The sequence below is a fragment of the Talpa occidentalis genome, unplaced genomic scaffold, assembly GCF_014898055.3.
Source record: "Talpa occidentalis isolate TD23 unplaced genomic scaffold, MPIMG_talOcc4v2.1 talOcc4.8, whole genome shotgun sequence".
Lineage (NCBI taxonomy): Eukaryota > Metazoa > Chordata > Mammalia > Eulipotyphla > Talpidae > Talpa > Talpa occidentalis.
In genome coordinates, this window is record NW_023605194.1 from 26926777 (window position 1) to 26949527 (window position 22751).

Here is a 22751-nt window from a genome sequence, read left to right on the forward strand (position 1 = left end):
AGGCCTATTAATTTTAGGTAACTTTATACTTAAATTTAAACAGTAAATGGCTTATGTAACCTAATAAAAATATAAAATTAAATAATACCCCCTTGAATCCCAATTCCCAACACTTATAACTCCCAAAAGTCGTTTTTTAAAAAAAAAGATTTATTTTTATTTATGTATGCATACAAGAATTGGGGTACAGGGCCTCCCCGGTGGCGCAGCAGTTGAGTGCTGGGTTGCGAAGCTGCCCGCAGCCTCTGCAGTGCCGGTTCGATCCCCGGCTGCTCCCCGGCCACCAGAGGAGGGTCCCACATGGCGCGCTAGACCTCTCCTGCCGCCCGCTGCTCCCCTCGGCAGTGTACTTCGGTCCTTCTGCCTGTTCTGCATCCTGCTCTGACTCTGGTGAATTCTCTCACCCTCCCGCGCTTCTGACTATACCCAGTGCTTGTATAAATAAATAAATAAATAAATCTTAAAGGAAAAAAAAATTAAAAAAAAAAATTGGGGTACAGGCCAGAGGTGGGGGGCGGGGGCGGTGAGAGGATTCACCAGAGACAGAGTGGGAACCAGAACAGGCAGATCTATTAAAATACACCGCTGAAGGGAGCAGCTGGCAAGACAGGAGAGGTTTGCTGCACCATGTGGGTTTATCCCTGGCTGGGGATTGAACTCATGCTGTAGTGGCTGGCAATAGCCTGACAGTGAGGAGACTTATCCCCTTGTGCCACCAGGGAGGCCCCCAAAAGTCTTTTCAATCAATCGTCCCCCCCCTTAGTTTGGGCCTGTGTTATTACTCCCTGTACTACTGAAAAAGGACCCCCACTTCAATTTATCCTCTACATGTCATTAGATTATTCTAAATGGTAAATACGATGCTATTATTCCTTTTTTAAATCCCCTTCACTGGTTCTTCCTTGATTTCAAAAGACAGTTCCAACTGCTTTGCCTGAAATACCCTAAGTGCCTTTCTACCCTTACCCTTCAGTGACACTATACTAAAACAACTGCAATTCTCCATATGCTTCCACACATAAAATCCCGTGCTTGTGGTATAGTTTTCCCTCCCTCTTGCAGCCTTGCTCACTTCTATACATCTTCCTGAAGTCAGAGTTCAATCACTATCCCTCTTTTGGGGGGGAAAAATTTTTTTTTTTTGAGATCCTGTAAGGTAAAACTGCTATATTTCTTAAAAAACTAAAACTCAATTCCTTCATGATGGCAACAGAAGAAAAACTTTCTTCTGAAGTTACAGTGGAATCTTAAAATCTTTTTATCTTTAAGATTCTTTTATCTTTACGATATCTTTGGGTTGTTCCTTCTTGGGGTTACTTACTAAAAGTGAAATCAATGTTTTACTTCAAAATAATTTTCCCTCCTGGATTAGTGTATCACTATGTCTCTCACTCATTTGGCTTTAGAATTTGAAATGTACTCATCTTTTTATTCCTGTCACTCTCATCACTTCCAATAGTCAATAAATATTACCCATTGCTGCACTTTACTATTTCTCACACTTAAGTCTTATCATTTCCCATTCCCTTGCACTACTAATGATCTTCATTAAGCCTGAACCCCTGGAACATTTACTCTCCTAACTGCTTTTTCATTTTTTTTGCCTCTAGTGTTACTCTTCAATCTATTCTACACAATATTGCCAGAAGGTGCCTCCTAACACACCCTTTTTAAAAGACTCACTCCCCTTAAAATTTTTCAGTGGCTATCACGACTAACACAATGAAGTCGAAATTCCTTTCTAAAATACCAATCCTAGCCTTACCAACCCTAGCCTTCATTCTCCCTTATGTAAAACATCTACATCAGTCAAGCTGGTCTAGTCATTGTTTCTTTAAAAAGCTGTAAAACGTACTTTAGTTTCTTTACATGCTGTGTATATCCTTTAGTTCTAAAATGTGTTCTCTGCTTTCCTACATTGAGTCCAGGTCAAGTATCACCTGTTCTTGAAGCATTCCCCAACCACTCCAATCATTACTTAGCATTAGTTCCCTCCTAGGAACTCCTCTAGTACTATCCCTCTCTATTTATCACCTCACACTTACTGGAGAACTTGATAGTTGTCTCCTCATGACCCCTAAAAGGCAGAGTAAGCCTTATGAATAGTGTACTTAGTTCCCTGTGTCCTCAGAGTAATATGTATATTGTAAAAGTAGTATGTATATTGTAAAAAAACATCATTTTTTTAAGATTACAGAGATTATTATAAGAACAGTAACATTTAAGAAATGCTCAGTGTTGATTAAATGCTTACTTACCCTTTATCTTTAGCATGGACATCAGCTCCATGTTGCAAAAGCAGTTGCACAATTTTTACTCTGTTATATCCTGCTGCCAAATGCAATGGAGTTGACTGAAATATTAACCAGACAAATTAATGAAATTTAAATGACTTTAAAAAAAGGTGCACAAAAAGGTAAAAATCCAAACATAAAAAAACACACCACTTGGAAAAAAACTTTGTAATTTCATTGTCTAAATAGTTACAAGTTTGGTTTTACAAAATTCAATATATATAATGGAGGTATGGCGTGAAAGTTTAGTGGTTCAATATCATAAATAGGAAGTAAATACTTAAATATTACTATCAATGAAGTTACACTAAACTTAGAATTAATCCAAATTACTGCTTACAGAAAATATCAGTATTCTCATCAAATGTTTTAACTTGTAAGATAAACACATTTTCATGTCACCAGGAAATGAACACAAACTTAATTGCAAAGTTAATACCTTTCTGCCATCACTTGCGTGACAATTGACATTTAAAGGTGTAAGTAGAGCCATCATTTTTTCCTCATTGCCACTCCTAGTGCACAAAAAAATTGTATTATAAATTTGCATTCTTTACTGGATCTTATTTGAAGACATGTAATGACCATTAAAAAAATTTCACTCTTGGGCCTCCCCTGGTGGTACAGCAGTTGAACACTGGGTTGTGAAGCTGCCCGCAGCCTCTGCAGCGCCGGTTCGATCCCCGGCTGCTACCTGGCCACCAGAGGAGGGTCCCACATGGCGTGCAGACCTCGCCTGCCGCCCAGACCTCTCCTGCCGCCCACTGTTCCCCTCAGCATTGTACTTCGGTCCTTCTGCCTGCTCTGCTCCCCGCTCTGGCTCTGGTGAATTCTCTCACCCTCCATGCTTCTGACTGTACCCAGTGCTTGTATAAATAAATAAAAATAAATCTTGGGGGAAAAAAAAATTTCACTCTTGAAATGTCAGAAGAAAAAAGAAAAATATCGAATTGTTTCACTTATAGGAGGAATATAGGGGAACCAAATAAGGGATCAGGGAAAAAAATAGTAACAAAAAATAAATTTGGCAGGCAACTATAAATCAGAGACATTTTGTGGGGGAGAGGGAGGGAGAAGGATCAGAACAGGGGAGGAAAGAGCACAGGGGACTATGGAGATGGTGCGTGGGTGAATTGGTGGTGGGAATTCTATGGGGACTACATCTGAAAGGAGAAAGCAAACATTGTACAAAAATGAACAATGATGTAAAATATACATAAATAAATTGTAATAAAAAATTTCACTCTTCAAGTTTAATTATTGTAATAAATAAATGGTGACATATTCATGGTAATACTTAATAATTGTTAATACTAGTACACACCTGGCACTTTCCAAGAGTTCATCTTTCTTATATTCACCTGGGAATTAGAAAAAAAATAAGTAGAAATTAAAAAAATTTCTTTATACATTGACAATTTTATGCATAAAGTTGCTCACTAAACTACATTTAAAGTATGCAAATGTGGAAGAAATTTCCAATAAAAGGAAAATGTTTAATCAACAGATTCCAGTACAGTTAAAAAATAATTTCGTGAAGAACATGGAACACTTCATATAATGAAGTGTTACTCCAACTATTAGAAAACAATGTGCACAAAAAAGTAAAGCCAAGAAAGAAATATACCAACATTATAACAAAGTTTATCTTGGGTGATGGTTATAGGTGAGCTTTTCCTTTTCTTTTCCTCTCAAATTTTCTAAAATCAGTATATTATATTTATAATAGACAAAATGTATCCCCAACTTCATTCAAAATGAAAACAACACCCATTACATCCATACTGCAGAAATGACATTCTATAACATATCAACTTAACAAAATCATTATTAAACATTTTTATAAATGTGGAAAATTTTCAAAGCTAATTTATGCTACTTCAAATACATACAAATAAAAATAGGATTAAAATAAAAATTTTTATGTTTATAGCTCTTATATTTACAAATTAATGCAAACTATAACTTAAATGCAACTTAAATTAACATAATTTAACATATGGCTCATTGATTTGCTGAAAGGATACCCAAACCTACTTCCCACAATACAAATCATGTACTGATTAGTAGTGCAAAATTTCTTTTGAGCTCGAAGATATTTTTAGAATGGTGAAAGCAAAAAATGGCATGGAAAAATGAAGGAAGAAATGAACATAGAACCATGGTTATAGTAATAGTTCACTTTTCTGGAATCTACGAAACTAGCAAAAAGTCCAAGCAAAAAAGCTCATGGCAGAACCCTTCAGGAGCCTGACTATTAGATTAGACATAATTCTAATAGTGATCACATACCAGATAAAAATCCAGAAAATAATATGGCGGAGAGTTGTTGCTTAAGAGGAAACACTTAAAGGAGAAAATATGGCAAGTAAATATTACAACTCAAAAAGTTTGACAGTCTAAAATGAACCTAGCAACCACAACCTTATAATTCTTAATAGGTTTCAAGGAAATGAAAGTGTTATAGTAGAGTACAATAATTGGCACATTTCATGGTACCAAAACTGGTGTGCTCAGAATTCTCTGTTTAGAAAAATAATAGAATGGCTAAAGATTTTTGAAAGGATTTCATTAAAAAAAAAAAAAAGTTAAAATACATTTTAAAACGAGGATAGTAAACAAACGGATAAACACAAGCTATCTGAAAAATTCAAATATCAAAAGAAAGTCCTGAATACATGATAGTAACACAAAATTATCTACCACCTTGTCCCCACTAAGAAGGTAATCACAAATTTGCACAATTTAAAAGGGGAGGGGGAGAGGAAAAAAGCTTTACCTTTACCTTTCCTAGTTAAGAATTAAATGCCAATTGTCCAGATGTAGGAAAGGAAAACAACTGAACTGATACTTATAAAAAGCTGGCTGAGGTCATTAACTGCAGGATGGGATCTGTCTACCTAGCAAACTTGTACTTTATATTCTTCGTCGAATACCCAAAGAGAGTACGCAGACTTACCAGTCAGCACTGCTTTGGCAGATGGGTCTGCTAAATCCAATGCTGTCCTTCCATCTGTATTTCGGATGGTCGGCTCAGCTCCATGTTGCAAGAGCACTGCAAAATAGCAACACTACCTTTCCAAATGGTAATCTTGACAATTTGATTTTTGCAAATCATTTTTTCAAAAGTTCTGGTTCAGAAGTTTCAGTTATTTCAAGACCTTTCATATCCTACTAGCATAGCAAATGCATTTTTAAGATAATCATATATATAACATGCCATTATTGAATATATTAGATTGATCCATAAAATTTATAAAGATTTGGATTGCCCTGGAATAGGGACCTATTCACATACACACACACACAAGTCACAAAGGTAAATTCTTGAAAGAAATAAAAGAGAATATTCTCTATGGGGTTAATTAGCCACAAATAAAAGCTGCCACGTTACAAACCCAAAGCTCACAAAAAGAGACGACTTGTGCTATGCTCTGCATAAAGACAGTTTAGTATACTCTATAAATAAAGAGCTATGGGAAGAAGCTATGGGAAGACAGAAAGCAAGTCCAGTTCCAGTTCTTTGATAGTGTTCATGTTCATCCCACTCTATTCCTATCTGTAACAGTTCTGTTGACTAGAAATAAAATGTGAGTCACATAGGTAATTTAAAATTTTCTAGTAGCCACATTAAAAAAATAGGTTAAATTAACTTTAATAGCTTTTATTTAATACAATATACACAAAATATTGTCATTCAACATTTAGATTTATATCATAATTAATATAAAGTTAATAAGATAATTTGCATGCCTTTTCTCATACTGTCTTTGAAATCTGGTTCATATTTTCCCCGTATAGCATCTCAATTTGGACTAGTTACAATTCCTTAGTTACCATAACAGGCAGTGCAGATCTTTATATCTGGAAAACCCCACATTATTAAAGCTAATTATTTTTATGTCTGACACTCAGGTATCAATGAGGGCAGGGTTATCAACAAAGGGCAGTAGCAATGTAAGATAACACAAAGGAAAAGAGACTTGGAAAGCAAGCAGTCTTACCAATGCAAACATCAATCTTTCCTTTAATTGCAGCTTCATGGAGAGGAGTATAATTCCAATTATCACGAGCATTTGGGTCTGCACCATGTCGCAAAAGGAGATTGACTACTTCAGCATGACCAAAAGAACACGCATTATGAAGAGGAATAAGCCCTCCATCATCACGTGCTTGGACATTTGCACCATTCTGAAGCAAATATTCAACTACATCTTTCCGCCCAAAACCTGGAAGAAAACAAATTATCCGCATTTAAATTCTCTCAAATTATAGAAGTCATACTACAAAGTTTTGGGATGGGGAAAAAAACCAACAATTCATTGATGGAACAGTGGTCTTAATTATAATACTAATATTAATGAAAAAATCAATGGGTTTCTCAAATGCATTTGGGGGTATTACTAACCTTAAAGAAAGTTATGAAGTAAGTGCCTGAAAGTTGAAAGTTCAAATGTTTGATGTTCTACAATAGCATTTTAAATTGCAAATAGAAAATTTCAGATAGTGTACATACATTTTCATTTGTTTAAAAAACATACTATATGAAAATGTATTTAAATCACTATCTTAAGAAATAGTGATAAGGCCTCCCTGGTGGTGCAAGGGGTTGAAATGCAACCTATGAAGCTGTCCACAGCCACTGCAAGCACGAGTTTGATCCCAGGCCAGGGAGCTGCCCACATGGTGCAGCAGACCTTTTCTGACTCGCCCGCTGCTCCCCTCAGCAGTGTACTGCAGTCAGTCCACCCGTTCTGCTCCCCACTCTGTCTATAGTGGGTCCTCTTGGCCCCCCGCCCCGCCAGCACTTCTGGCCTGTACCCTAGTTCTTGTATGCATAAATAAATAAATCTTTTAAAAAAATAGATGGCTGAAAATATTAACTGAACTCTTTATTAGTTTATTTTAATATTGCTAGGCTTGTGTCACAAAGACAAACATCTTGATTCTCTATACTAAAGAGCTCACAATTTAAGATGTGAAGAAACAAATAAGAACCAACTGACACAATATAATTGTTGTAATAAAGAAATGTGTGAAATGCTAGAAGAGCTCAAAGAAGAGAAGACCTAAACTGGGTGAAAGCAGAAAGGAGGAAGGATTACCCCAGAGATTCTAGTGATGACACCTGAACTGAAAGTTTATTAAAAAAGGGATCATTAGGGCCTCCCCAGTGGCGCAGCGGTTGAGCGCTGGGTTGCGAAGCTGCCTGCAGCCTCTGCAGCGCAGGTTCGATCCCCGGCTGCTCCCCGGCCACCGGAAGAGGGTCCCACATGGCGCGCAGACCTCTCCTGCCGCCTGCTGCTCCCCTCAGCAGTGTACTTCGGTCCTTCTGCCTGCTCTGCTCCCCGCTCTGGCTCTGGTGAATTCTCTCACCCTCCTGCGCTTCTGACTGTACCCAGTGCATGTACAAACAAACAAACAAATAAATAAATAAATATACATGCCTCTTTAAAAAAAAAAAAGGGATCATTAGGAGAATGAGGAAAGCGGGTGGGGAAAGACCTGAGCAAGGAACAGTACTGACACCCCCAGCATGAAACAGTCTATCATTTATAAGTCAGGACCCAGAATGCATAAGTAGGCACTTGCCAGATCAGGGAGAACCCTATATATCCTGCTAAGGTGGCATCAGGACTTTATCCTATAGACCAGTGTTTTACAAACTATTTTCAAACAGCTGATTTTAAAGAAGTTTTATATAAAATTCCAATTTGCCATATTCACTGCTAAATACCCAATGCCTGGTTTGTAGATGACACTCATAGTTGCAAATTAACTGAATCTGATTTAATGAAATAAAACTATTCATGATGAATTCTTCTCACCCTCAAAAGAAAATTCCTCTTTATCCCCAAGACACCTTTTAGAAACAGTATGAAAAATACTGCTAAAAGTTATCAATAGTTGGGGGGCCTTCCTGGTGGCACAGGGGTTAATTAAAGAGAGTGCTATCAGGCTATTGCCAGCCAGTGCAAGAATTGGCACTTTGGGGGGGGGGGAGGAAGTTATCAACAGTTAATGAAGGACAGTCAAATACCTATTAAAACTGCCACTGAAAACAAACAAACACTGCTCTGCATCTTCTTTTAAAAAGGTCCAATAAGGGCCTCCCTGGTGGTGCAGATGATTTGGCGCAGTGCTGTGAAGTTGTCCGCAGCCTCTGCAGCGCGGGTTCAATCCCGGCTAGCCAGGGAGATGCCCACATGGTGCAGGAGACCTCTGCTGTCTCGCCCGCTGCTCCCCTCAGCAGTGTATTTTAGTCAGTCTGCCTGTTCTGTTTCCTGCTGTCTCTGGTGAGTCCTCTCACCCTCCCGCACATCTGGCCTGTGCCCCAGTTCTTGTATGTGTGAATAAATGAATCTTAAGAAAAAAAAAGAAGGGGGGGGAAAAAAGTCAAACAAACCTTACGGTTAGGTTTTTCTGAATCTTTAGTTACCCAGAGTAAATACAGAGAGACAGAGAGAAGAGAAAACTAATAGTATCTGGCAACTTCTTTAATTTGGGGAAAGGAGAGAAAAGGGGATAACTATCAGATCTCTGAGATACAAAATAACATAGGAGGTTTTGTGGGATAATATCTGTTTTCGGAACTGCTTAGTTTGAGGTACTTGTGGGACAAATAGTAAGGAGATGGTTCTGTGGATCTTGACTCAGGACAACAGCTTGAGCTGGAGACTGACATTTTGAAGTCATAACCATAAAGATGTTATTTGAAGTCATGCACAAAAATGAAGTTGTTTAAGGAGAACCAGTTTTCTACCTATTTTGATCAAAGTGTACTTCTTACCAAAAAGCAGTCCCATCTCATCATGTCTCTCTGTAAGAGAAAAGAAAGGACTAGAAATCTTCCTCACCTTTTCAAGGTAGTGTTTGCCACTCCCCTTGTATCTCCCTCTGTACCAGATCATTCCTATCAGCATGTAAACATGTTCCAGTATGTTCCATTTTATAAAAAATATTCTCCCAGAACCCACATTCCCATTTCTTTGCTTCCATGCATAACCAAAATTCTATGAGTTGTTGTGGTCAACTCTTTCACCTTCTATCCACTCTTCCAAATTCAATCTAGTTTCTTGCTTCCAACTGCTTTCATCAAGGTACTTAAAATTTCCATGTTGTCAAATCCAAAGGACACATGACTGCTCCCATTTGAATAGACCTCTCAGCAACAACTGATTCCTGAAACACTCTCTCTAAAGTTTCTATAACATCACACTCTCCTGGTTTTCTTTCTTCCTCATCCAGCAATTTAACAAATAAATGATCAGGGAATATTTACTATGTGACAAACATATTTCTGAGTGTCTGAGACATACCAGTGAACAAAATAGAACAGATCTCTGCCTTTGTGAAGGTTCTATTTTATGGAGAGAGGGAAGATGAGCAATGCAAAAAATAAGTGTATTAGAAGGCAATTAGGAAAAGCAGAATAAGCACTGATCAGGGTGTGTGTATGGGGGGGGCCAGTGATGGAGGGGAGTTATAAAGGTGAGTAGGGAAGTGAACACAGGTCTTGCTGAGATGGTGACAGCTGATCAGAGGCTTCAAAGAAAGGGAGTTGGTTTTACTGGCCAATAGTGAGGAGGTCAGAGTAACTGTAGCAGAGTGAAAAAGGGGCACCAAAGTAGGACATGAGCTTAGAAATAATGAGGGCTAGACAGGGAGGCTTGAGGATCACTAAGAACTTTAGCTCTTTTACTTGGAGGAAAATGGAGGGTGACTATAGGGTTTTGAGCTGATAAACTATAGGGTTTAAATGACTCACAATTGAAAATTACCCTCCGGCTGTTGTGTTGAGACCAGACTTTAGGGGTAAGGCGTGAAGCAGATGAGAGATATGCTGATTTGGACCATAACATGGTGGCACTTGTCAAAATAAGTGGCAGATTCTGCATACTCTAAAGATGTTTCCTCATGGATTGACATAGGGTAAGGATTTAAGAGTGTGATGGTGACGGAAGGTACAAGGGAGAGAGGATGACCCTAAGGTTTTTGGACCGAAAAATGGAGGGTGGTGTTGCTATTCAGATGGGGAAAGCTGCAGATGAAATAGTTTTGTGGCAGAAGATGATAAGTTCTTGGGTATGTCATACCCTCTCTGGGGGCTTCCTACATTGTCTACCAATATCTAAATGCTGAGATTCTCAAGAAACAGTTCACTAGCCTCTTTTCCCTTCTCTGATGATCTCATCTACTCTGATGGTTTTAACTACCAATTCATACAACTTCCAAATTGAAAACTCTAGGCCAGCCTTTTCACCTAAATTCCATACTATTTTCTAGATATATGTCCCCCTGGATATTTCAAAAGCATCATGTTTACGAACTTTCCATTTTCACTGACACTGCCCTGAGCTAACAACTATCTCCATCTGAACTATTTAACACATCTCCTATCTGGCTCTTTCATTTCCCCTGTGTATCCAGTGACTTTTTAAAAATAATCATAGCCCCTGTACAAAACAATTCACTGGCTAACCACTGATCTTAAAATAAAATTCAATCATTCTGCTATGGCCGGAAAGGTCTGCTGTTTGAGTGGGCCTTTCTCTACTTCTCTAACTTCACTTCATACTATTCCCCTTTTTCAAGCTATGATCCACTTTCTTTTGAGTTCATCAACTCTGGCAATGTTCTCCAGTGACTGGGTACATGCTACCTCTCTACCTGAACTGTCCTCCCTTGCTTTTTGCATTCCTCACTTCTACTCACTGCCTAAGCTGTTTGAAAGTCTCCACCTTAGGAAGTTATCCTGACCACCCTATCAAAGGCAGCTCACTCTGCCCATCCAATTATTTCCTACTTTAACCCTACTCTGTATGTTTGGTCCTCCCTCTCTTACTACAGTGGAATGTAAAGTTCCAGAAAAATAGGGATTTGTCTTTGTTCACAGCAGTATCCCCTGGCACTTAATAAAATTGGCAATTACTGTTTGCTTATTCCCCGGAGTCTTACTTTCCATAACGGATGAGCCATGTCTATCTTAGTTCATTATTACCTCTCCCAGCACCCTTTACAGTGCATGGTATACACCAATTTATTGGTAACAGCTACCAGCTGAATTAATCATCATGGTATGAGAAAAAGAGACTGAGAAGTAAAACTAAGAAAGCATGACACTGAAGAAGTCAGGTTGGAAAATTTCAGAGAGAAAAGAAGACAATCTGTTGCCACTACACTCTGACTGCAGTCTTCCTGGGCACCGTTAATCACACTATCCTTCCCAAGTGCACCATCTACAGTTGCCCCAAAAACAGATTCTGCTATCCCAGCTGTTCACCCACCTGGAGGAAGTATTTTTATACAAGACTTCTTAAATTGGAAAGAGAAAAGGAATCAGAATAAAGAAAAGTTAGTAAAGGTACCGCCCACTATGTCAAGTTATTTGACATATCCAAGCATTTCTAGGAGGATCACTATTTTTTCAGTGGTGATCAACGTATGTGAAGTAATCAAAACAGGTTAATGTCCCAAAAAAGGGTGGGCATAGAGATTGTTAGAGTAGAGCTTTCAGTTGTTAATAAGAGCCAGTGTCAACTAGTAAGGTATCTCCAAAGTTGGTGATCTAGCAGCACAAAAGACTAGTCGCCTTTTGTCAAAATATCATTAGGTAAAGAAGAAGGTTGCTTTAAACCAGAGTTAGGGAGAGCTAGATTCAGTACTAACATGTATGACTAAATACTGAAATTGAAGTATCTGAGGAGATGTGGGTAGCAAGGTCAAGTGATTATATCTATATAGCTACCAGCAGTTCAAGACACAGATGACTTCTACTTCAACAACTTTGTGTCAACACGGTTAGTCAGATGTCTGAAACCTGTGTGGATACTGAAGTCAGAGATCAGCAGTTTTCAAAGTCACATTGTAAGCAGAGGTCATGAAAAGTCTGAGATTTAAATGTCTGAAGCCATTTTTTGGCATGAAAGGAAATTCTTTAGAGGGGGATTATGTCTAATTTTTAAAATCTTCCACCTTTGGGATTTGGTGAAACCTTCAGATTTAAGATGCTTCCCAAACTCTGAGAGTTAATCCCTGATGAAATCGCCATTCTTATGCTCTCAAGATTAGTTCAAAGCACTTTTGTTAAGAACTCATTTCTCGAAGAAAAAATAGTTTTGTGGGCATATTCTGATCATGTTCTCACTGGCCAGGTAAAATGAGAATAGGCATATCCTTAGTTTTAATGCCAATCTTCATATCTTAAGGATTTCTTTACAAAGGAACAAGAGGCCTTAAGGATGGCCTCAGGATACACAGTGGTTTACTTTGTAATTATGGAATAGCCCTCCTCTGTAAACAATGTATGTGTGAAAACTTTAATGAAACCATACACTGAGTGAATCCATTATAAAGCTCTGACAGTGAAACAAAGCAAGTTTATTTGGGAAAAGTATGCTGCTCAACAAACTGTACATCACTGAATGGTAGGTACTGCATCCTGTCCATTTCTCTTCATCAGCCAAGGCAGTATCTAGCATATCACGGCACTTGATAAGAATTTGTTTAATGCACGTCTAATTCTCTGCTGGCATAGTAAATAAATGACTCTCATAGAGAATATGGAGTTGATTTGTGGGCACTAACAAAAGCAGTCTATTTAATTTTTCTCTTGTCAAACTGTACTACCTACATACCATGAGTTTTAGCAGTTCAGGAACTATCTTTCCAAACATGACTATTGTTAACGTATCATATTTTGTGTTATATTGGAAACATGCTTTCATCTGAAATGAATGGCTTCCAAGAATCAGCCAGGGGATAAAACAAATTAGGTTCTTAGAAGTTTCACTGAGTTACTTTTTTACTCATGTAGCCCTCCTTTTTATAACAATCCCAAAGTGGGATGAACTATTGGTCCAATGTGAAATGATGGTGATGTCCTGCCAACCTGGTACAACAAGTGGTTTGTCAGAAGAAGTTCATAAAGAGAAAATGCCGTGAAACAGAGAACTCCACTGTTCTGGAAGATGGCAATATATAACCAAACAGCCTATAGCTTTCACTTACACGGCAGGACTCTTGTTACATTTTTTCTGAGGTATGTCATTTTAAATTTCTCATTTATTAACTTCAGTCTACTAAGATCCAGACAAGGTACTTCTCACACATATTTCTTTAGAATGAAGAATACCCAGGAGAATGTTTTGCCCACAGGAGAATGTTTTGCCCAAGTCAGACCATTTGATGACCAGGAGAAACATGAAAAAGAATGTCATGGCCTCTGAGGTCATGAAATTCTAACACTCTGAATGGGGAAGTACTGAAACAAGCACGCCAAACTAGTTGTTACTGATTTTTTTTTTAAAGATTTATTTATTTATTTGTTTGTTTGTACATACAAGCACTGGGTACAGTCAGATGCGCAGGAGGGTGAGAGAATTCACCAGAGCCAGAGCGGGGAGCAGAGCAGGCAGAAGGACCAAAGTACACTGCTGAGGGTAGCAGCGGGTGGCAGGAGAGGTCTGCGCGCCATGCGGGACCCTCCTCCAGTGGCCGGGGAACAGCCAGGGATCCCAGCGCTCAACCACTGCGCCACCGGGGAGGCCCGTTGTTACTGATTTAAATTGCCGACTCCTAAGTCAGCAAGAGAAGAGGGAAAAGGTGTAGCTCCAGTCTTAATGATAAACTGTGAGATCTGATGAATCAAGATTCTGTATATTTAAAGACTTGTCTTTACCTGGTATCAAGGTTTTCTGCTGATGTAGAATTTAATCATCTCCCACAGCAAAACTAATCCTGGAAACAATAATCTATAATTCTAGTCCTAGGTAAGGAATATGGATGCATTTTGTTCACCCGCATAATTATGAATTGGTCTACACCCAAAAGAAGGGAATGCCATTGAAAGGTTCAAGGAGGTCTTCAACAGCACCATCTGGATATGAAAGTAACCACAAAAGTATTATCTTTTGTAGCTGAGCTGTTAAAATCTTCAACTGGAGGAATCATTCCACTTTCTTAAACCAGTCAGATTTGGACCTGTTGGTCCAATTGCCCACTCTATGCATAATTTCTTTCTACAACCTCTATGAAAGATGCCAATCCAGACACTCTTTGGATATCTGTAGTCAATTCCATGGTTGCACAGAATGTTAAAGGTAGTGTAATGCTGAGCAACCTTCTACCTACTAGCCCTAGTTTTGACTTCTGAAATACACAAGTAACATTCACTTAGTTTTCTATATGACTGTGAAGACAGTAACATTACTCAACTTTAGTATTCTCCCACCTCTAGAATAAGAAACTCTGGTTTTCCTATGTTTGTATGGTAAATTTCAGATGCTCTAATTCCACTCCCCCCACCTATAATTAAAAAAAAAAAATGCAGTTTACCCAACTGATAATTTTAAATGACCTTTAGTCTGTTTGGTTCAGTGTACCTGGCTGAGTAACACACCACAAATACATGGCTATAACACACAACACATTACAAATATGAAACAAGTGTTACCTTATGTAGTCAGAACTCTCCAATTTGAGGGTGTGTGTGTATGTAAATCTCTTTCCACTCTCTTTTTCACCCAAATTTCTTGAACCTAATAAATGATTTTATTATTTTTTTTCTCTGTGCACCTCAAACTTAAGATTCCCCAGGCATGGAATTCTATTCTCTCCTAGGTTCTTCGTTCTCTGATTCTAGAGAATGCTATGTATTTCTTTTATTGGCTATGATAGACATCAAGATGATTTTCTCCCAAATTTTCTGTCACTTATTGTTCAGAAATAAATTCAGAGAAACAATCTCCTCTACTGAAATTTGTTGTTTTACTAGGGGTTACACTGCCAAGAATTTCAGATGCTACTGCTTTAGAAAAATTAAGAGTTGCAGCCTCCCTACCACCAACTTGCCTCTACAAGTTCTGTGATGTGTCACAAAAAAAAAAATCACAGTTTTGCGCTGTGTGTGAGGGGGTTGGGTGGGGCAGGGAGGGGGGGGAGGTGGGTGGATTAAAGAGGAAACAATTTTTCTCCTAAGAAATGACTTAACCATACTTACTGAGAAGAAATATAATCTAGTGCAATAAGAAAAAACACTTAATAAAAGTTGCTGTTTATGCTAATTACATTTTTCATTAACAGAAGTTAACTCCTTTGGGACTAGCGAAAGATAATTCTTTTAACTGAATTAAGATTTTTATATGAAAAAAAGACCAATTTTTTTTCTGAACTGTTGTTCTACCATGATTTATTTTCATTGATCTGCACATATCTTTCATTTTTGTTCCTTGAAAATTAAACTAATGGGCTATGGTGACTTGGTGGTGGGTCCACTATGGTGGCAATACCAGATGGGGAAATCCAAATACTATCTCAATTAAAGATAAATTAAAAAAATCAAAACTGAAAGACAAAAACATGCCCGCCCCATAAAACTCCAAACTTTTATTGGCTTTTTACATACTTTATATTGTAGTTTACTCTGTGATACAAACACAAGAACTTTTGCTTGGTCTGGCAGTTACATAGGACCAATACCTACAACGAGCTTCCAAAGGCAAGCATACATGCACATTAACATATCTGGTAATTCACTATGTACAAAAGAGATTATGAAATCTATTCTCCATATATTAAATGTAAATGCAATTGGATGCATTTATTTCTAAGTTAGGAAAACAGGTCCTTTTTCATTAATCTAATAATACAGACTAAATTTACATAGCTAATAAAGAAATTTCTTATATACCTGGATTTAAATTCGGGGCTTTAAAAACTCTGGTTTAATGAAGACATTACTAATTTTTACTTTATTACCCCTTTTATACCTTAAGTCTTTAAGGTATAAACTCATAAGATTAATTTTATAATCTGTGCCGGATAACTGGGTAAACTGGTTCCAAAAGTTTTCCACTATGAAATCTATGCAAAAGGTAGTTTGAAATGGAGGGACAAAACTGATTATGTGATGGTGGGGGAGGAACAAGGTAAATAAGCTAATCCCATAACCTTAAACCTCTAAATATTACTATTTTCACATGTGGACTCACTAATACAACAAATTCTTGAAAGGTAGCAACTAAGATCTTCCTTGGTTATTTTTATCCCACAGATCAAGTGAATAGAATCTAGGTAACACTACCCTTTGGATTATGTATCAGTTGGTTAAGAGGGTTTGCTAAATCACTTGTTTAATGTTGACTACATGGTCAAACAGGGAAATCTAAATCAACTAATGAAAGGCAGCAGTGATCACCAAATTTTTAGGCAAAATGGTGAGATCTGACTTTAGTATTCTTCTACCTTTCCTTTCCTCTGCCCACAGGTATATATTTCTAGTTCTACCAAGGGACTCCCCAAACTTTCTCCCTTAAAAAGACTCTCCAAATTGGAAACCAAAGAAGTTACAACTGATCAAGACAGCATACCTACTATTAGTATTTACATTTTGAAACGTAAATACTGGTTAATGCAACTGGTTAAAGCAAACAAATCTCCAATTGGTAGAAAGTGTAAAAGCAATGCCTGCAAACAAGAAAATCTTCTCGTGCATTCTTTCTGCTCACCATTCCCACTTTTAAAAAAAACCAGGAGAGTTTTTTAAATGCTTTAAAATGTGTTCTCCTTTTCTTGCTTTTTCAAAAAAAAATTACTTGAAAAATCATGTCATACACGAAATTAAAAACCAGGACTATCTTAAGCATGAAAACCTATTCCCATTTTCAGGAAAAAATGGCTCACTTGAGGTTAGAGGCAGTCACGATCTTTCCTCAAAATTAAAAGTATAAAGGAAGTCTCCAGTTTCTAAAAAACCTTCAATTTAACACGTTTTAATCATGAACCTCGTATATATTTAAACTCATTCATTCTAAATCTCAGAATGAAACCAAGTTAGTTGCAATTTAAATGTTAGATCCAAGCTGCACCAGTTTTCCTCTTATCTTACCACTTCCCATCCCAACTTCTGTGCATGGTGGAGACTACCGCCTGCACCCAGCCTAAGCCAGATTTCAAGTTAGTTGCAATTTAAATGTTAGATCCAAGCTGCACCAGTTTTCCTCTTATCTTACCACTTCCCATCCCAACTTCTGTGCATGGTGGAGACTACCGCCTGCACCCAGCCTAAGCCAGATTTCAGTTCTCCCAGAAACCTGCTAATAATGACTGCCGACCCTGATAAACCAAATCAACACGGATGCGTAGGTGGCCAATTAAGTTACTCTCAAACCACATCCCTGCATTTTACAAAGGCCTTTAAGACCTTAGTCCAAAGAACTGATAAAAGGATTGAAAGAGGACTTCTGCAAAAGGATAGAGTCTGGAGATAGCTGCCCTTTCAAATCCCAAGTCTACCGAGTCTCCTACTCTTCCTGGCATGAAGAGGCCTTTCAGGTAGCAAGGCCGGAAGGGGCTACAAGCACAGTTGGTGCAAAACAAAGCAAACAACCACCACCTCCCTCCAGCGAGCCAGCGAGTGCGGAACGCTCTCCCCCGGGCCCAACCCCCTCCGTTCCCACTCAACGCCAGACAGGAGACCGCGACAGGAGCCCGAGGGGGGAAGGCAGTGGGCGGAGGAGCAGCGCCCGGTTTCCGGCCCGCGAGCCCCGGGTGGGCAGGTGGGGTGGCCGGCGACTCGCTCCGGCCTCGGTTACCTGCGGCGAAGTGGAGTGGGGTGGATTTCCTGCCCGCGGTGTCGCGGCTGTTCACCTTCTCCGGCGTCACCAGCCTCTTGACTCGCTCCACGTCCCCGTTGCGGCACGCCTCGAACAGTTCGCGGGCGGCAGGCTCCACGGCGTCGGCCGCTGCGCCCGCGCCCCCACCGGCGCAGCGGCGGCCCGACATGATCCTGGCCGCCGCCGCCGCCAGGAGCAGCGCCAGCAGCGGCAGCAGGAGCCCCGGCCCCGCGAGCAGGAGGGCGAGGCCCCCAGAGGCAGACGTGCTCAGGGCCCGGGCCGTTCGGCTCCCTGCTGTCACCGGGCTCGGCGCAGTCCCATGGCCGCGCCGCTGCGAGCTCCCCGCACGGCCCCGCGGCCCCCAGCTGCCCCGCGGTGGCGGCGGAGGCAACGCGAACGCGCCGGCCGAGCCCCGAAGCGACGCGGCGGCGGAAGCTGGCAAGGCCCCTCCTGCCAGCTCCTCGGAGCCCGGGTGCGCACGTGACGTCGCGTCGCGCGTGCGCACTGGTCGCGGGCTGGCCGTGCTGGTCTCGGCGAGCGGCGCCTCGCGCAGGGGTTTGTGGGAAATGTGAGACGGGAGGCTTTGGCGGTGGGAGGAGAAGGCGGAGGGGTTGCCTCGTCTCGCCGCCATCTTTGCGGTGGGGTTTGCTGGAGTGCAAGGACTTAACGTGTTGTTATTTTTTAAGGCAGGGCTTTTCTAAACTGTATTTCCTTGCTGTTGTTACACTGCAAAAGACACTTTGAAAGTTTTTCACCCTCCCCCCAATCCCCTCGCAATCTTGCATATTGTTTTGGAATTCTTAGTGTGGAAATTTTACATTTTTTCACTTTCCATGATCTAGCTCCTGGGGGATTTCTTTTCTGTGTTTTTTTTTTTTTTTTTTTCTTTTCTCTCTCACTCTCTCGCTTCCCTTCCTCAAAACTGCTATTTTGTTTTCTTCTAAGTTACTTCTCGGAAATGAATAGATTGCTTTCTACTTGATGGGAAATTTGGATGAGTTTCCAGAAGATGATTTAAAGGAAAGCAAAGAAAGTTTATCTCAATTCAAAGTTAACAGTCATTGCGAGGGATGGTTTTGATAACTCTTTCCATAACTGGGTCTTTAGCTCAGAACTAACTAAAAGGGCCCATCTGTCAATCAGTAAGATACTAACTGTGTATACACATCACCAACAAAGTTTGTGAGCAGTGTTTTTTCTGTCACCAATGAAGCAAGAAAAGGACAAAATCCTCAAGCTTAAGGTTGTGTGCACATTGATGTAGCTGTTTGTGAACATTCCCTACTTCGTCCCCTAGCCTCAAACCCTTTTAAAGGGTCACAAAAGGATGAATACTGACCTTTGGCATGTTGACAAGTGTTCCCCCTGTTCTCTTAACTTTTAACCTGTTTTTCAGGAAATTCAGTTTTTGTTTGGGAATGTTGAGTCACTACTGTGTTAAAAGATAAGAGGATGTTTGTACACTTTGAGAAGTATTTTTATAAGTATGTAAATCGTGCAGCTATAGCTACAATAATATCTATTGTATACATTTATATTGCATTTTTATTAATATAATGAATATCTTGAACCCACCTAAGAACTAGAACATGACCAATAATACTATTGTGTCTATCATATTTCTTCCTTATTATATCCACTTGTGAAAGGCACTCGTAAATTTTATTATTTCTTATTTGCTAATTTCTTATTAATCCTTTCTCATGTGTGTTATCCCTTGACAACATATTTTTCAGTTTTACTTGGTTTTGACCTTTATAAAAATACCAGTCTTTATGATCATTGTTATGGAAATGTTTGTGAAACTCATGCATTCATTTTTATTGCTTTAAAGAGTTGTCTTGTGGGAATATACCACAAATTTACAATTCTGGACATTTGATTTTTTTCCCCAATTTCTTTGTTATTATGGAAAACAGTGCTATGAACATTCCTATATATTTTCCTGTTGCACATGTGCGAGTAAACTTTTTGACCACTACTCACGGTATGAGAAATGCAATTAGTGTTGTGAACCAGTTAATACTCACATACATAAAACGAAAGTTTCACAAAGTAATAAGGCAATATTCACCTCTCTGATGTTCAAAAAAAAAATTCTAATTATGTCATGCACACATAAGTGGTGACCCAAGGTTTGAAAAACTGTGGGAATGGACTACCTAGGAATGGAGTTGCTGAGTTACGCCTAAGGAATGGGAATGTTCGCTTTACAACTTAGTGCCAAATTGTTTTTCAAAGAAATTGTTAAATTAATATAATGCCCATCAGCAGCATGTAGGAGTTTTATTTTTCATTTCTGACCCTATCAACTCTTGCTATTGTCAAAAATATTTTCCAATATAGAGGGTATAAGTGGTATTTCAGTTTTTAACCTTCATTTTTTTTTTTTTTAAAGATTTATTTTTATTTATTTATACAAGCATTGGATACAGTCAGAGGCACGGGAGGGTGAGGGAATTCACCAGAGCCAGAGCAGAGCAGGGAGCAGAGCAGGCAGAAGGACAGAGGTACACTGCTGAGGGGAGCAGCGGGCAGCAGGAGAGGTGTCCGCGCCATATGGGACCCTCCTCCAGTGGCCAGGGAGCAGCTGGGGATCGAACCAATGCTGCAGAGGCTGCGGGCAGCTTCGCAACCCAGAGCTCAACCGCTGCGCCACCGGGGAGGCCCTAACCTTCATTTTTAAAAGCAGCAAATCATCATTGGAGAAATGCAACTTCTCCACAATGAGATTTCTGGGTATCTATTAAGATGACTGTTATCGATTAAAAAAAAAAAAAAAAACCCAAAATAAGTGTTGATGAAGATTTGGGGAAACTGGAATACTTCTGCATTGCTGGTGGAATTGTATGATGGTACAACTACCATGGAAATCAGCATGGCATTCCTCAAAAAATTTAAAATAGAACTACCATTTGATCCAATAATTCCAGTTCTGGGTATATAGACAAAAGAATTGAAAGCAGGGTCTTGAATACTTATTTGCACACCCATGCTTACAGCAGCATTATTTACATTAGCCAACAGGTGTAAGCAAACTAATGTCCATGAATAGATGAAAGGGTAAACAAAATCTGATGTGTATATATACACAATAGAATTATTATTTGGTTTAAAAAAAAGAAGGAAATTCTGTCATGCCACAATATGGAAGAATCTTGAGGACATTAACTAAGTGCAATAAGCTAGTCACAAAAAGACAAATACTGGGGCCTCCCTGGTGGTGCAAGGGGTTAAGATGCAACCTATGAAGCTATCTGTAGCTATTGCAGCACGAGTTTGATCCCTGGCCAGGGAACTACCCACATGGCACAGCCAATCTCTCCTGTCTCACCCATTGCTCCTCTCAACAGTGTATCTCAATCAATCTGCCTGTTCCGTTCCCCATTCTTTCTCTGGCGAATCCTCTCACCCCTCACAACCCTGGCCTGTACCTCAGTTCTTGTATGTATAAATAAATATATCTTTCCAACAAAAGGATGCTATATAATTCAACTTACATGTTGTGCACTAGTGTTAGGGCTACCATCATAAAATACCACACAATGGAGGAGGGGGAGAAGTCCTCAAGCAACAGAAATTTATTTTCTTAGGTTTTGGAGGCTAGAATTCCAAGATAAGGTGTTGGCAAATTTAATTTTTCCTGAGGCACCTCTCTTTGACTTGCAAATGGTTGTCTTCTTGCTGCCTTTCCTCTGTTCATGTGCATCCCTGGTGCCTATGTCCAAATTACTTCTTATTAAAGAACATAAATCAGATTGATGTAGGGCCCATCCATATCGACTCTTTTAACCTGAATTTCCTCTCTAAAGGTCCTATATTCAAATAGTTCATACTAGAGATGTTAGAAATTAAGGCTGCAAAATACAAATGGGGGAGGGGCACAATTTGGCTGATAACATGGTCTGTTTAATGTAGCTATATAGAAACAGAAGGTAGAATGGTGGTTACCAGGGGCTGAGGAGAAGAGGAAGTGGACAGTTGTTAATTTGGTATAGAGTTTCAGTTTTGCAAGATGAAAATGTTCTGGAGTTCTTTGGCGCTACTATGTGAATATACTTCACTACTGAACTATACATTTAAAAATGGCTAATGTGGTTAAAAAAAAGCAAATAAAGGTAAGCATTTTTTCATATTTATCATCTATATGCTTTTCCTCCTTAGTAAAATGCCTGCTAATGCCTTTTACCCATTTTTTAAAAGATTTATTTATTTATCTACATAAAGAACTGGGGTACAGGCCAGAGGTGTGATGGTGAGAGGATTCACCAGAGACAGAGTGGGGAACAGAACAGGCAGATTGACTGAAAAACACTGCTGAGGGGAATAGCAGGTGAGTCAGGAGAGGTCTGCTGCGCCATGTGGGTAGCTCCCTGGCTGGGGATCGAGCTTATGCTGCGGTGGCTGCGGATAGCTTCATAGGCTGTGTCTTAACCCCTTGCACCATCAGGGAGGCCCCTTTAGCCCATTTTGATCTAGAGTTGTGTTTTTGTGTTTGAGGAACTAAGTGGCAAAGATTTTCTTTATTTTTTTCTAAAAGTTAAAACTTTTGCCTTTTAAATTTGAGTTCTTTACTTCATTTTGAAGTATGGTATGAGATAGAAGTTCTATTTCTTTTTTTTCCATGTGAGCAATAAATTATCTTAGTACTGGTTTCTTTTCTTTTCTTTTTTTTTTTTTTTAAGAACTCTCTCAGCGGAGAACTGCAGTAGCACATCAAGCTTGTCTATGTTCATGAGTCTGATTCTGGACTCTATTTCATTGCATTGATTTGCATTTCTCCAATACATTTTAATACACTCTCAAATACTATCTTTGTACAACTTTGTATTACCTGGTAGGG

General features: G+C 39.3%; 1 protein-coding gene across 1 annotated transcript in view; it reads right to left on the reverse strand.

Moving 5' to 3' along the window:
• TNKS2 (tankyrase 2) overlaps positions 1-18450 on the reverse strand; it is a 59100-nt gene extending 40650 nt beyond the window's left edge. Inside the window, exons 1-6 of the mRNA XM_037497510.1 lie at positions 17888-18450; positions 6299-6523; positions 5254-5349; positions 3619-3655; positions 2734-2809; positions 2259-2353 (exon numbers count right to left, since the gene is read on the reverse strand). Coding sequence (XP_037353407.1) covers positions 2259-2353; positions 2734-2809; positions 3619-3655; positions 5254-5349; positions 6299-6523; positions 17888-18077 — 719 coding nt within the window. The 5' untranslated portion in view covers positions 18078-18450. The remainder of the gene's footprint in view (positions 1-2258; positions 2354-2733; positions 2810-3618; positions 3656-5253; positions 5350-6298; positions 6524-17887) is intronic.
• Between the last annotated feature and the right edge of the window lie 4301 nt (positions 18451-22751).